This window comes from Podarcis raffonei, chromosome 6 (assembly GCF_027172205.1).
Source record: "Podarcis raffonei isolate rPodRaf1 chromosome 6, rPodRaf1.pri, whole genome shotgun sequence".
Classification (NCBI taxonomy): domain Eukaryota; kingdom Metazoa; phylum Chordata; class Lepidosauria; order Squamata; family Lacertidae; genus Podarcis; species Podarcis raffonei.
In genome coordinates this window covers 24,401,171-24,416,874 of record NC_070607.1, presented here as the reverse complement: position 1 = coordinate 24,416,874, position 15,704 = coordinate 24,401,171, and the positions used below count along the sequence as shown (strand labels likewise).

Below are 15,704 nucleotides of genomic sequence, written 5' to 3'. Positions count from 1 at the left end.
TACCCAATGGCTGGAAAATATACTCTTGCCTTCTCAGTTTGGTTGACTCTGATTTCAGTGAACCAAATCTTGAACTACCAGTGTTCAAAATAATTTGTAGTAAAATAGTTCCACATCTAGGTTTTGTATCTCTTTTTCCTTACCTTTTACAGGCGGAGGACGCCTTAAATAAACACTGAACATTCCCATGTGGTTGTCTGTTCTGAATATTAGGTAGACATTTTGTTCTTGTATAGCAGGGCAAAGCATGAGTGAATTTTCTTCTGGTTCTCATGGCAGAGTTTCAGACTTCCTTATGGGAGATGTGGATAATAGCTCAACATTGGGTCTTCCCGTATCTCGACAAAGTCAGGTAGGGTGAATATTTTTTTTAAGTTGTTAAAATACATTTTGCCTTTAGTAATATTATAGAAGAGAGCATTATTTTTTTTACTATCCAGCAGGATCAGTTTAAAATGGTTTTGTTGTTGTTGTTGTTGTAGAAATACGCTAATGAACATCTAAAACTGATGTTTTCTAAGAACTAATAAGTAGTTCCTAGATGTAAATATATATATAAGGCCTAATTTATAGCAGCTTCTCTTTGGAGTTTCTTTACACAAAAGTACAGTAGTTAAGGTGCTTGGGCCAAGCAGACCCAAAGTAGGAAGCTGCAAATTAATTACTGTGTCAAATTGTATTAGATGAAAAAGTAACTTTCAAGCCCTGCTTGTGCTTCAGCTGCTTTAATGATACTTGGTAAATTAAGTCAATGCTTAATCCAGGTAAGATGAAGATATTGTGGTTGGGGAAACAGATTCCTCCAGATAGAGATATGCAACTAGTCCTAAGTGGGGTTGTGGACCCCTGAAGAGCTGGCAGTTTGGTAGTGAACATGGATGGTGCTAACTGGGGATGCTCAGGTGCTAGCAGTGGCCAGGAGTGCTTTTTACCAGCTTTTTGCTTAGCTCGCTAGCTGAGGCCCTGTCTGGAGAGAATGGATCTTACTTCAGTTATCCATGCACACTAGTGACATCCAGGCTAGACTATTATAATGCACTCTATGTGGGGCTGCCTTTAACAATAGTTCTGAAGCTTTGACTGGTACAAAATATGGCTACCCAACTGATGGGTGGCCAGGTAGCTAAAGCATATTACACCTGTGTTGTACCACTTGCACTAGTTACCAGAGTTAACTAATTTACTAGGCTTAATTTAAAATGTTGCTCATTTATTGCATTGTCCTATTGATATCGCTTGAAAACCTTGGTTGTAGCAAGCCAAATGATTTGGGGGGACGGGGGACAAAGCAAAACTGGAAGTCTCAAGGAACATTAGAGGAATGGTATAAGCAATGTGGTCTCTGTCATTGGCAGAAAACCTTACTAAACAAGTGTTAATAGGGTGGTGCAGGCAGTTCTGCCACACAGGGTGCTGAGCCGAGGGAGTGCAAAATTGAGAAGATCCATTTGGGGGTTCCAATTTTTGGCCTTGAACAGGGCACCATATTACGAAAGATTACTGAAGTCCGCCCTTGATGGCTACCCTTATGTGCTTATGAGGCAGCCATCTTTTTTCTTTATAATGTTCCTAGTAGGCTACTTTTTAAAGAGTTGAGGGTAATATTGGAGGCATTGCCTCTCATTCATTTCTTTTGTCCCACTGCAATCCTTCATCAAACAAATTTTGCAATTTTATGTTGGCTCTTTCTGAAGCACCCCAAAGAGAATGGGCTAAAAATACAGTGTGTAGCGATGCTTCCATCATATCACCTTCAGCTCTCTGAAAATATCACCTGTCGCCAGCCAGTTTTCCAGTGTGTTGGTAGAGGAGAAGCTAATCTTTTTACCTTCTGTCACATTGAGAGCTTCCTTGATTGTCTGAAAGGGGTGTGTAATTGAAGTTAAGCATTTCTAATATGCTTAACTTGCAAGTAATTGGCACATTGTATGTAAACCGGATTTTGTTTCCACTGATGCATGTTCACGCTTCATTCGTTGCACCCAGTCCACATACCATTTTGCCAAAATTGGCACCTGTTGTGCAAGCATAGAAATTGCAGTACATTTTTTCCTGGGAAAATAGAATACTTTTACTTGTACCTATATTTATTGCTCTTGGGATGCTTTGTAAAATGTGTTTGTACATGTGCAACAAACACGTGTTGAATATTTGTGACAATAACGCTGTTAACACCATTCCCAGTGCCCGCCTTATATTCTGGACATTTTAAAAGCTTTTTCATATGCCTAATAGACTTTGCCTGTCATCATTGTCCAGATTCATATGAGGCTGACTAGCTAGAAAGTCTAATTTTAAATGGTAGTGCATGTTGGTAAGGTTACCTATGGGTGTTTTATAACCTTTTTTGTATTTTCCTTTTCAATTTTATTTATTTATTATTTTTGGATGCGGGGGAGGTTCTGTTTGCTTTTACACCATAATGGACATTTGGGCATTTTCCTTTCTGATGGAGAAAAATGGCAACAATGCTTCCTTTCCATCCACTTTGCACGGACAGGGTACTGTGCTATTGAACTGAAAATAAGTTTTCAGGAATATTGTGCAAAGTTTAAAATACACTTGGGGTCATGCTTTGACTATGCATCAAGTTCATTCATAAATTAGCCATTTTTTTCAGGGGGAATAGTTAACTTAATTTTGTTAAGTAACCAGCTCCATCAAAGCTTTAAAAGGCTGTTTGAAAATGTTTGACACATTGAAAGGCTTTCTATACTACAGTGCCTAAATTGTCTTGCCTTTTTCAACCATTGTAGATTTAAAAGGGAATGGAGTTACTGGGCAGGAGTGCATTCTACTCCATTCTCTTGCTATGTCAGTATTGAATAACGCCACATAGTTAGTATATGTTGAGTGTTTAATCATCTGTTTGCTTAGCTGATGCTAACAGGCTGCATTTTATTGAATGCTAGTCTTTTGAAAATCTTTCTGTGGATTCGGGGGGATCACTGCACGAAAAGGATGACGTACAAGGGACAGGTAAGCATTACATACAGTGATTTTGGTCTCTGTTATGTTTTTAGACATGTAGAAATAATCAAATTTTAAAATACCTTTTCTTTTCTTTTTTTACTATGGGGGAAACTATTGGTATTTAACAGAAGTGAGTTTAGAGCTGAAGTTAGCCCCATTGAAATCACAAAACCTCTTGTGTTATTGGAAGTTGTAGCTATTTATACATTTTTTTCCTGTTTAGTTCATTACAGAAGAAAGTTTTATGTTGGCCATATGATTTGTTAAGATTTAATTCTGTGACCCTTTAATTTGTTCTAAAAGCCCTGTCAGTTCAATTTAGTGTCAACTAGCATTTAAAGAGAATCTCAAGATCAGAGCTGCTTTAGTCTCCACAGTTGGCTGATACAAGCTGTGCTGTTGCTGTGTGGTCATGTCTAAAATTCACTTTTTTGCATTTGACATTTTATTTTCAGGGCACCTTAGAGCTGAAGAGATTGATAGCGTTCTCCTAAGGAACGATAATGGAATTGAATCAGCTCTGTCCTATGCTAAGGCATGGTCAAAATACACGAAGGATATAGTTGCATGGGTAGAGAAAAAGCTTAACTTGGGTGAGTGGTTCTTTCTGGCACCTAATGAGCTTTGTCATGATGGAATTAAATCTGTTGTCAGGATTGTGCTACAGACTGTCAGTAATGTGATTTCTAAATTAGTAGCTGTTCACTGAAATGAATGGAACTGTTGCCTGTTTCCTGTGACTGAAATATTTGTAGCAAAATAGTGTCTGTGTACTGTTAAATGAAGACTACAGAGAAGTTTATGCTTGCTCTTACTGCTCTCACTCATTACGTGAAACTGGTCTTCCTTCCCTACAGAAATGGAATGTGCTAAAAGCCTGGCAAAAATGGCAGAAACAACTAAAGCTATTGTTGGCCCTCAGGTGAGTGTTCACTTAATAAAAATGCACTGTTAATAATACACACACTTTTCTATTGATTATGGAAGCTCCATTGAATTCTTCTTTGCTGTTTCCTTTATTTGTAGTTTTTTCTATTTAAATTCTGATGAATATTCTTTTGGCTTATTTTTTTGCTACTTGAAAGTAAGAAAAATTAAGCAAACTTTTTTCTTTTGTTTTACAATATTTTATGCATTGTTATAAGTGCAACTCTGGAACTAGGTTTTTTTTAACTGAACATTTTGTCTTAATAGAATGAAGGTTTACGTAAGGGTATTGATGTAATATAAAAATTTTGTCACAGATCTGTATAAAGCACTTTTTCCACTTAAATCAGTGGGAGAATTTCACCTAGAAGGATACTCTACTAATTTACATGTTTTGGCTTACAGGATTACATGCCATTCCAATCAATATTCATAAATGCATTCCAAAATGATGTAGAGAACAGTCAGCTCTGGCAACAAACGGCATCAGCTCTCCAAACTAATAAATTTGTTCAGGTAAAACCAATTCTATTTAAAAGCATTTTTACATGCATAGCTCACAGGCATATATATTTTAGTCATTGACATTTCCTTACACAGTCATTGGATTTCTCTCATGTAGCCACTCCTTGGAAGGAAAAGCGAACTGGATAAACAAAGGAAGGAGATCAAGGAGCTTTGGCAACGAGAACAAAAGAAAATGGTTGGTATATTTGAACATAATATATTGCGGTGGGGGGGCATTCAGGGATGTCCATCTGCTTGCACAATGGAAATCTTCTTCCCCCAACATCCCCCTGTGTTCCCCAAAATCTGCTTTGTAGGTTTGGGGAACTTGTGGAGCTGATTTAGGGAGGTGCAGGAGGAGAAGCCCCATTGCATGAGAAGACTTCACTCATACTATGTGGGGCATCACCCTTTGTTTCAGATAGAAATTCTAAACTTCCAAACTTGCCTGCAGAGCATACAATATAGGCATTCAGCATACATTACTTACTGTAATTCATTGAAAAAGTTTACTTATTTTTTAAAAAGAAAGAAAAACCCACTAGTTACAATTTTCTTCACATTTATGGCATAAAGGCCACCAGTTCCTATGCTTTCCCATACTACCATTCCCACAGCTCAATGTCTGGAAGATGATGATGATGATGATTAACAAGCTTTGAGTTAGAATATAATGTGTCGCATTTCACTATTCTACAACATGGAAACTGCTAATATTGAGATGCTTTCTTTTGGAATGAGCAGCAGGAACTGGAATCCACCGTTAAAAAAGCAAAGCTATTATATCTTCAGCGGCAAGATGAATATGAAAAGGCAAAATCATCAACTGTTCGTGCTGAAGAGGAGCATCTGACCTCCAATGGGGGTATTATTAAAGATGTTAGTAAACTTGAGAAAAAACGAAAACTTGAAGAGGAGGCTCTCCTAAAGGTAAGAAAACTTCTTTAGATATGTTAGCAATGAAATGCAGTGTTAATACTAGTTCTTGGAAATATGTGATTCATAGGACATGTTGGCTGGTACTTATGAAATTATAAAGTGCTTTTATTGTGGACTGCTAAAGGTAGGGTTTCTTCAGGTATTTTAATAGGAAATTTCTTCACCATCACTCATTCTTTACATGTTTAATTTGTTGTAGGCTGAAGAAGCCAATGAACATTTCAAAGCCAGCATGGCTGAAGTTGAAGAAAAACGAAATGATCTAGAAAATTTCAAAAGTGATGTCTTAACCCAGCTACGGGAACTTGTTTATCAGTGTGACCTCACACTTAAAGCTGTAAGAATGTGTTCCTTGTGTTCTAGACTAGAAGAAAATCATTATTGTTGGAATATCATGTGTGAAAATGATTTGATATATATCTCTGAAGCATTATGGCCAACACTGCTGGTATATTGACTAAAGCAATCATATTGGTTTTATTTGGGCCAGCCTATAAGCTGTGGTGTAATAGTAGATCATGAACAACCCATGCTTCTTCTACATTTATTGTTTTAGCACAAACCATAGTTTGCCAAGCTGCTTGAATTAGAATGCTGTGCTTAGTGTTTGGTCTCCAACCCAAGATTGGAAACCCACTTCAAACCATGGTTTCATATTCTGGTTTGGAAGATTCGGCAATTATAGCATGCCAGTTCAGATGCCCTGACAAAATCATGGTTAATGCTAAACAGGAAACTGATAGGAAAGCCATGCAGAGAGAGGAAACAGGCAAGTCCATGACTCATTGCTCATCCTCCATACCCGTGGTTTGCAGAACTGTCTTAATGGTGTCTCTATGATTGTTTCATTCAGTATATTAGTAATTTTTAAAAGTAGTCTGGAGAACTATCTAAACAGAGCCACTTGCCTAGTTCAGAGGTAATGGGGAACAATGGTTTTCCACAGTGCTGAAAGAGCTGCAGCAACCCTTTGTCTTGTGCACCCCCTGCTCTCTGCTTTTCCCACTGTGAGTCGGAGATCAGAAATGCCAGATTCATTGGTTTTTCTTTATGTGCATTGGTACTAAGTAGAGAATCTCTTCATGTTCCTTTATCTTGAAACAACAGTGAGCCAACATTCAGAGCCTTACCTCATAAAGTGGCAAGTGGGGGGAAATAGAGCTGCAGCTTTGGCCTGCCTTACCTTTGACTTGAAGCTTCTGTGAATTGATTGATAATAGTTTGTAGTAGATTAAATAGAATACTATTGTTCCTAGCACCCCATTTTTGAAGTCTATCCAGAACTGAGTGGTTTCCTGGTACTATGATGTCAAGCACTCTGAATTGCTAAATAGTGCTGCAAAACATCTCATGAAACTAGACAAGCTTCACACAACATGTGGCAAAAGATGTTTGTGAATGGTTTGTCCATGAAGTTATTTATTTCATAAATTGGAATATCTATCTAGATAACATAAGTTTCCACAGCTTAATTATAGCAAGCCATTCATGGAAGGCAGACAAAAGGAAGAAAAGCAGAAGAGTTCATGAGGTTGTGTATTAGTATAAAGTGTCCATTTGTCTTTGGGAAGAAAGGCCTAGAATCTTAGATGATAAATCTGTTTTGTATACATACTTGCTATTTAACTTTAGTGGATGAACTGTACTATGATGCATTCTGTCTGTTAAGACATGCATCAACTTATGTTGAATTGAAGGACACAGCTTTTTTTGTAAATGTGGATGATACCAAATGGAAGGGCATTAAATTTTAGCATTAAATTTGTTCTGCAGCTATGCCTTGCATATTTATCCTTAACTTTATAATAAATGGGGGGGCAACCTAAGCAGCATCTTGGATGAGAGGCTGGTCCATATCACATTTCTAAATATGGAAGCTTGAGGCTTCTAGTCAGACTGCTGTGTACCAACTACAAACACTGCAATTTGTTTATATTCTCTCTTCAGATTTCTGAATACCGAGAGACTTGGTTTTTCAACATTTTATAGTTTTCTTTCTTTTTTTGGTCTTGCTGATTAAGTAAAGTTTCCAAAAAACATTGGTTTCTATCTAAACCAATTCTTTCATGAGTGAAATGCAGTTTCACTTGTGCAAGGTGGCTTCTATGAGTTCTACCAGTTCTTCTTCGCATTACAGCTCCCTGTGCCTACATCCCATGCTATGCTAGAGGGTCTCCCAAACCCTGGGAAGGGTTTTTTCAGGCATTTAGGGGGCTTAAGCAAGCTTTGGTGGGAACAACCTGTTGTGTAAGCAGAATTACCCAGTACCACTACAGGCAATCAAAATTCACACTTTCACTGACTTCTATCCATCAGTCTCACAAAACAGAGATTGGTTTAACTATAAATACATCTTGCATCCACATGCTTTCTTGAAACCTAAGTATACTGACAGAAAGGAAATGGAGAAGTTTAAGAAAAGTTGAGCAAACTATGACAGAAAGCTGTAATTGTGATAGGTGACATACAGGCTAGTTGTTGTTTTTTAATACCTGGAAAAAAATCATTTGTGACCTATTTTTGTAAGTTTTAAGAGATGCGGGGAATATTTCAAACCTTTGTTTCTTGAAATAACTCTATTTCAAATATCTTTTTGTTCCACCCAGGCAACAGTTAACCTGTTCCAGATGCAGCATGCCCAGGTTGTGTCTCTACCAGTTAACTGTCAGTCCCTCTGTGAGAGTGCCAAGCTTTATGACCCAGGACAGAAGTTCTCAGAGTTTGTGAAGAATTTGCCAAAAGATGATGTTCCCATTGAATCGGGTTCCTTTGAAACTCAGAGCTCCCAGGTTGGAGGGTGAGAGCTCAGATACCATCTTCGCTTACTTGGCAGCAAATGTGAACAAAATGCTAGAGGAATGTAGATAGAAAATAAAAGAGAGAAAGAACTTGTTACTTTAATAAGTCAGGCATTGTTGAAAAATGAATGGAAATGGGTTCTAAAAGACAGGTGACTTTTCATAGTGTAGAGCAGAGTTTAGTATTTGTTGTTGTTTTTTGCTGAGGATTTTTTTTTCCATTTAGCCAAAAAAAGAAAGATATGGAGAAGGTACCTCAGCTTGCACAAATTCTTGGCTCTCACTTAAGTTCGTTGTCCAGCCATTTGCGGCAACAGTTGATGCTTATCACTATGTCTATTCTTGTTGCTGAGCACGAGAATTTGGGACAAGTGGGACTTGCAACAAAAAATACTGCAGCATGAAAAATTCCTGGTCAGGATACTGCATTCTGTTACATCCTCTCTCCCCATTTTCCAGTCATCCTCCTCCCACCAGAAAGTCAGCATTCTATGGCTGTTGAAGATGCTCAGTCCTCATTGAGATGTTTTGGTGGTTCACCCCTAAAGGCTACTTTGTCTTTAAAAATATTGTACATTAAACCTCGGGGTTTCCAGAAGTCTGCTGATAACCTCCTCTTTTGAGCATGGGTGGTGCCATTTAGATTATATAAGCAACGTTCCCTGTCTGAGTATTGGAAATAAGAGGGTAGAATGATGGAAGCAGTATTCGAAGTTAGGCCTCTGGGCTCTTATACCTCTTAACTTCTGCAAGACATTCATAAAAAGCCTGGAAATGTTTTATTTATAAAAACTTGTTTTGCAACATTTAATATCAGTATTAAGTCAGCTTTGGAACTTGATTAAATTCTCATTTTATGTTTTCCATTTCAAAAAAGCTGAATATAAGAAAATGTAACTCTTTCAAAAGTTCTTAACTTAAAGCTTGAGGTAATAATAGCCAAGAAATTAAAAGTTAGTCTTGGGATACTTGTCTGTAGACTTCCTGCCTGTCATTAATTTGTTTTAAATCTATGTTCCAACTTTTCCAGAGATAAAAGGGGCTTTCACATGCACTTCAACTAAGTCATCCAAAGAGAGCACCTATTTTAGTCTTTTGTTTTGAGCTCTCTCGTGATAAATTACTATTATGATAGATAACTAAGTTGTTAAGGCTATTACTTAGGGAGACATGGGCAGCTTCTGTTGTGCTGAGAGGAGAAAAGCTGATTAAGCATAGACTTCCTGCTGCTGAACATGACTAATAAGCTCTTTCTGTATTTGGATGTTGTGGATTTTTTTATTATTATCTAAAATTAGGGTGCAAATATAAGAAGGCAGTGGAAGTTGCATTTGACAACTTAATTACAAAAGTCCCGTGCAGTATTGGTATGCCTTACACCTCAACTGCAAACGGAATCAATCTACTCTGCTGATGGATAAATGCTGTAAGCACCAAAAGCTTACATTTGAAAATAAAATACTGGGTGAAACAAATTTCATCCTACCACAGAGAGTCCCACAACTAACTAATAAATATTATATGCCCTTGTTCTTTGTTCAAACACATACACTCACTTCATTTCAAAACAAGGCAAAAAAGCACAAAATCCAACTCAGGACATGCTCTAGTTGGACTAACCTGTCCCCTCTATCTACTATCTACTGTCCTGTGGGAACGATTCAGGAGATGGGGGCAGGCAAAGAGCCTTGGAGCCTGCTAGGGGGTGGATATTTCCAAAAATAAAAATGTGTTTTCCTCTCCCCAGGGTTTTCAGTAAACGATCAAACAATGTCCATGCATCACAAGGAAATTTATCCCAGTGCTCAGGAGATTTTCCCGCTCGGTTACTAGAAGACATCACAAGTCCAAGCTGTCATCGATCTCAAAAGATTGGAGAAAAAAGATCATCAAGCACCACAGATATCTCTGGTAATATTTTAGTAGGTTTCTAAATCTTCATGGTAAAGTAGTCTTCCTTTAAAGGTCACTACAGTAACCCATTGCCAGTACTCAGATGATTATTGTAATAAACAAAAGATCATAATTCAATTAAAACTTTTTAGGTTATTGGGGTTTTGCTTTCTGTTTTGTTTTATTTTTCACTGATTTTTTATTTTAACAGTACTTATTTTGGCAAACCGGATAAAATATGACTAGAAGCTGAATAAGTTTGTTCTGCTTCCAGCACAAACCAAGCAGCAAAAGTAGAAAATTGTTGAAATGCTTATAATTTAATAGTACAAGGTTGACTTTAATATTTTATTTTACCATTTGAGTTCATTCTTTTTCTTTTCTTACAGCTGTGCGTGGCCCCCCACCATTCAGATCCTGGTCAGTTGGTAACCAGAGTGGAGGAATGTGCAGTGATTCTGAAAGTGCGGGAGGAAGCAGTGAATCACGGTCTGTAGACTCTCCATCTGCAAGCCCAGGTACAGAGAATGTTAATTTTCAAACACTAATAAATAGTATCTATTGGATGAAATTTTCAGTTTCAGTGGCAGTGGGCAGGGGAAGGCATAACTGGAGTGGACTGACAAGACTACCATCTGGGGCAGAGGCTAGATGTTTGGCCCCTGTCCTCCATTTTGGTTGCCCCACTCTGATCTAGTAGTGCTGTTGTTGAAGGCCAGGCCAGTCCACGCTGATCATGTGTAGCCACATTTTATCATGAATGAAGGGGCTGACCTAGTGTGCATAACCAAAACTGGGATGGGTAAGCTGGGTGGCCCTGACCTGACTTAGCTGTGCCTATCTTGGTAGTCAATACAGCACCAGGCTTGACTGTGGGGGTCAAGTGGTGGCGTTGCTATTATCCATAGAAGCACCATCTCTTTTCCCAGAAAGCTTCATTTTCTTGGGATGGACTTAGAGAGTCTGCATTGGTTTGGGGTTAGAGAAATGGACTGGGGGTGCTTCTAATTTATTAATTACCCTGTTACCCAGCAGCATCTCTGAGTTGGCTGTGATGGTCTCTGGTGTGGCGTTGGAGGACCCAAGGACAATAGACTTGGGTGACATCAATATCCACAGAGACTGCAGTTGGGCCAGCTTGGGCCTTCATGGTCTTGGTGACAGCCATGGGGCTGTGTCAACTGGTCATCAGTCCAGCACATTACGCAGGGCACAACCTTGAAGTTGTTTTTACCGCCAAGTGATATAAGGGATGGACCATAGATTGGGTGGTATGTGTGTGTGTAACCTTGTCATAGCTGAACCATTATCTGGTAAAGTTCGAACTAGTGGTGACAGTTTCCCTCCCTGTAAGGGTGGAGGGCTCGTTCGGATGGCCCACCCTCAGAGGCTGATGTAACCTGAGGAGTTCCTGAATGCTCTGGAAGAATCTTTGGTATTCTGAGGAGCTTTGGGCTATGGAAAATCACGTGAAGACTAAAGTGCAAGTGGGGCAAGTCTCATTCTGAATCCAACTGAACACTGGCTAGTGCTCATAATCATGCCTACTATGTGGCAATGCAGATTGTGAAGAATGTTAATTTTGTAGCTTGCGTTACCTCCTCTAGTAGCTGGTTGACAGTTTTATTGTGAACTGTCTGAAAGTTACTGACTCCTATTGTGGGTCTTCTGTGACCAACTGACTACACCCTTTGAGGATAAAGTCACATGACTTTCGAGTGAACTTGACTCTTCATTTGTCGCAGTTCCGGATGAAGTACCCAATGCCAAGATCAGTGATATGTTGTGGGATCAGTTTCAGGTTATGCAGGCAGCTGATGTGGACAAGGTGCTGATGGTCACACACCCAACCACATGCCCTCTTGACCCCTGTCCCACCTGGCTTATTAAATATAGGAGATGGAGTTGCAGGAGGTCATACTTTCTGCCTTGAATGAATTGCGGATGTGGCTTCTCCTATAGAAACCAGCCCTGGACCTCTTGGACTAGAATAACTATCAACCAGCTGCAAATACCCCCTTTGGGGATGGGGAATAGTGGAGAGAGTTGTGGTAGGGTATCACCTAGCATTCTTGGATGACATATAGTTTAGATTTGTTTCAATCTGGGTTCAGACCTGGTCATAGGACTGAATTTCCCTAACAGATGACCTTACAGAGAGCTGGACAAGGAGAGTTTGCCCTTTCTCTTGCTTCTTGATCTTTCTGTGGCTTTTGATACCACTTACCATAGGAATAGGGGGCACTGTGATACAGTGGTTTCTGTCCTACCTATGAGACAGAGTCCAGAGAGTAGCACTGAGATAGTGGGATTTTTTAGCCCCCTGGTGTTTATGGCCTAGTAGAATTATAATAATCTTTTGAATGCCTTTATATAGTTGTTTTTAACTGCTTTTGTAAAGAATTTCAATGTTTTATTTCATATATTTTGTAAACTACTTAGAGGTTTTCTGACATTCAAGCAGTATATAGTTTTAAAATAAATAAATAGATAGATAGAATTAAATAGGCAGCTTCTTTTAAAGTCTGAAAAAAGCCTTGCCTCTTTCATAGGGGATTTTAAAAGAAGGCTTCCTCGGACACCATCTACTGGTACCATGTCATCTGCGGATGATCTTGATGAAAGAGAACCACCTTCACCTTCAGACTCTGGTAATGTATCTTCATAATTAATAATTTGCTGGAAGTAGGCTTCATGGTATTAATCATATTTGGATGCCCTTCCCTGAGTTTTGTTAGAAGAGAGTAGGGAACCAGAGATAATTGGAATGTTTGCCTCGTCGGATCAAAGAAGTAGATTAGCGTATCCTCTCAGCTTAACATACACTAAGAACTGGAACTCTTTTCTCCAGTTTAGAAAAATTTAGGCTTAACTGCTTAGTTATAATGCCAATGTTTCTGCTAAATGCCTGCTTGATAGTAGAGTGGAAAGTAGTAAGCAGCTTCTCTTCTGGCTTGCATGATGCATTGGCAGGAAACTTCAAAGCCCACCATATGTTTGAGCTTGTAGAAATGCATGACTGGACAAAGGTTATTTTTCCCCAAAAAACAGAAGTACAAGATTGGGAGCTATTCCATATAATTATTAAATGATTCAAATTGTTCCTCAACCCTTCTAAGGCTGCAATCTTCTACATGCTTGCTCAGGATTATGGTCTCGTGTTAAGGCCTCATTTCAGAGTATCTGAATGGAAACATGCAAATATATTAGGAGGTAGAAAAGTGTGTGTGTGTGTGTGTGTGTGTGTGTGTGTGTGTGTACCCACACAAAAGATGTCTTTTTTATTTCCCTTGGTACAATTTTTTAAATATACAAGTCAGAGCTAGTGCTGTACAGTCAACAACCATTTCACTGCTGTCACTGCTTGCAAAGGAGTGACAGATGGAGGCCACACTCACCTGTCAAAATGGCCCACAGGCAAGCCATTACAGTATTGTATATTCTTACAATAGTGACTCCTGGGTGTTGTTTTATGTAACCAATAAACATATTTCAGTTTATAAAGAACTTGTTTTTCTGTTATGCCATTCCCCCCCCCCAGTACATTAAAGAGCTAATAACAGAATTTGTGTTCTAAGGTTTGAATGATCTAGCATCTGAAATGACCAGTTCACCTGGACCTTTTCGAAACACGATTCTATCTAAGGCAGCACAAACCCACAAACTGCGGAAGCTGAGGGCTCCATCTAAATGCAGAGAATGTGATAGTCTGGTGGTATTTCATGGAGCAGAGTGTGAAGAGGTAAGAAATTCAAGCGTTGTTTGGCTTCCTTGGGGGAGCCTGTGCTGCTGCAGTCAGATCATGTGAAAATTTTGCTCTCTGTAGGTTAAAGGGCTTCTTTCACTATGAGGTGCTCTGAAGATGTGAGGTAACTGATTGGAAGCAGCCAGTGCTGGTGTCAGGGCATTTTGCGCCTTAGATGAACTCCCAAGTTGCTGCTCCCCTCTTCACTCTTGACCAATTGAATGGCTCAAAGCCCCCCCCCAAAAAAAAACTCTGCTAGGTTATCCGGGCTTCAACCTGGAGCTCATTGAGACTAAGACCCAAACTACATGTTAAATGGGAAGTCCATTATAGGTTCTTGTGATTTTTAAAAAATGCAACTTTGGGGGTTGCCAAGTGGATTGAAGTAGTGACATGTTTTCCTGTGTAGAGATAAGCACTATGTGAAGAAAAAATGTCAAGTACAACACAAATGCCTGTTAAGTTTATACATAAGTCAACTGGAAACTAGTTCACCATTTGGCCCTTGCCCATCTTGGTTGATTAAGGCTGCATGAGCAAAACTGAGCCCTCTCCTTATTGTCGTGATTAACGAAGCTTTGGCAGAGAGGTCAATGCTTGTATTTTGGATCGGCCCCACTTTTAAGAGCCTATTGGACTCAGCCGATCTAAAAATTATTTCCCCTTTTAAGTTTTAGGAGAAGATGCTATTGCTCTGCTATCATTATGAACAGGGTTTGAAAGGACCTTCATTTCTGTTACATTTCCTCTAGTGTTCACTTGCCTGTCACAAGAAGTGCTTGGAGACTTTAGCTATTCAGTGTGGGCACAAGAAACTCCATGGAAGACTTCATCTATTTGGAGTTGAGTTTACGCAAGCTGCTAAAAATTCCCCAGATGGCATCCCCTTCATCATAAAAAAGTGCACTTCTGAAATTGAAAGCCGAGCCCTAAATGTAAAGGTAAATATTCAGTGAATAGATGAATCAACACCCCTGTCTTTAAAATAGCTTACATTTTGGTTTTGCAAGTACTTACAACTTTTTCTTATATAAAAGGGTATATATCGTGTGAATGGAGCCAAATCAAGAGTTGAAAAGCTTTGTCAAGCTTTTGAAAATGGAAAGGACTTGGTGGAATTATCTGAACTCTATGCACATGACATAAGTAATGTTCTTAAATTATATCTTCGCCAGGTAAATATGCATAATTCTCTTGTTTCATCTGACTAGCAAATTAAGTATAAATGGGAGGCTTGCTGTTTTTTAGTCTTTCATATGTCTGAATTTTGAAACACTTTGTGGGAGGATTCATCTTTGAAGCTGCTGCTTACTTGTTACTTACACCCAGTGGATAGGGAAAAGGGGCAAGTAATACTCCTAAAATGTTTTTTTTGTCTCTGAGCCAATGAAATTGCTCCCTACTAGCTTATGGGGAGACATAGTGCTGGGTCCTAATTCTGACGTAGTAACCATATAAATGTTAGATTTTTAATAGTTTGTATTAATGCTAGGTTGCAAATTAGCTTCAGTTTTTTTAAAAAAACTAAGCTGTATTTTTGTAGCTTCTTTTTAAGTAAAACCTGAAAGTTCCACTTATGGTGTCAGGTGCTGCACAGCATAGCAGGAGTGTACTTTAACCATTTGTTTTAATGGGAGACTTCCAGAACTCCCACCTAGAAGCAGAATACAAATAATATTTGAAAACAAAATAAATGAGAACCTTGAATGCCAGAATAAATGTGGATACTTCCTTTTTTTCCTGTATTACTAAAAATATAGTGGAAATTTGTTGAGGTCTGCTTGCGAAGCTGATTTTTGTGTGACTTGATCCTAGACATCTGTTGGAAACTTGTAATTAAGATATTTTGGGCCACTATGAGAAAACACTTGTCTTAAATTGCATTTGTTGTGCCACTAAAGCCAACATCACTAAAATCAGGC

The 15,704-nt window shown here is 38.8% G+C and overlaps 1 protein-coding gene across 4 annotated transcripts in view; it reads left to right on the top strand.

Annotated features, from left to right (window-relative positions):
- Positions 1-15,704, top strand: part of ARHGAP29 (Rho GTPase activating protein 29) — a 109,896-nt gene that overhangs the window by 87,562 nt on the left and 6,630 nt on the right. For all 4 annotated transcript variants that reach the window (XM_053391682.1, XM_053391683.1, XM_053391681.1 and 1 more), the window contains 15 exons: positions 280-352; positions 2,913-2,979; positions 3,429-3,566; positions 3,831-3,895; positions 4,306-4,416; positions 4,523-4,603; positions 5,152-5,337; positions 5,546-5,683; positions 7,953-8,143; positions 9,892-10,055; positions 10,427-10,555; positions 12,590-12,688; positions 13,616-13,779; positions 14,535-14,723; positions 14,820-14,957. In XM_053391682.1, the coding sequence (XP_053247657.1) occupies positions 280-352; positions 2,913-2,979; positions 3,429-3,566; positions 3,831-3,895; positions 4,306-4,416; positions 4,523-4,603; positions 5,152-5,337; positions 5,546-5,683; positions 7,953-8,143; positions 9,892-10,055; positions 10,427-10,555; positions 12,590-12,688; positions 13,616-13,779; positions 14,535-14,723; positions 14,820-14,957 (1,933 nt within the window). The remainder of the gene's footprint in view (positions 1-279; positions 353-2,912; positions 2,980-3,428; positions 3,567-3,830; positions 3,896-4,305; positions 4,417-4,522; positions 4,604-5,151; positions 5,338-5,545; positions 5,684-7,952; positions 8,144-9,891; positions 10,056-10,426; positions 10,556-12,589; positions 12,689-13,615; positions 13,780-14,534; positions 14,724-14,819; positions 14,958-15,704) is intronic.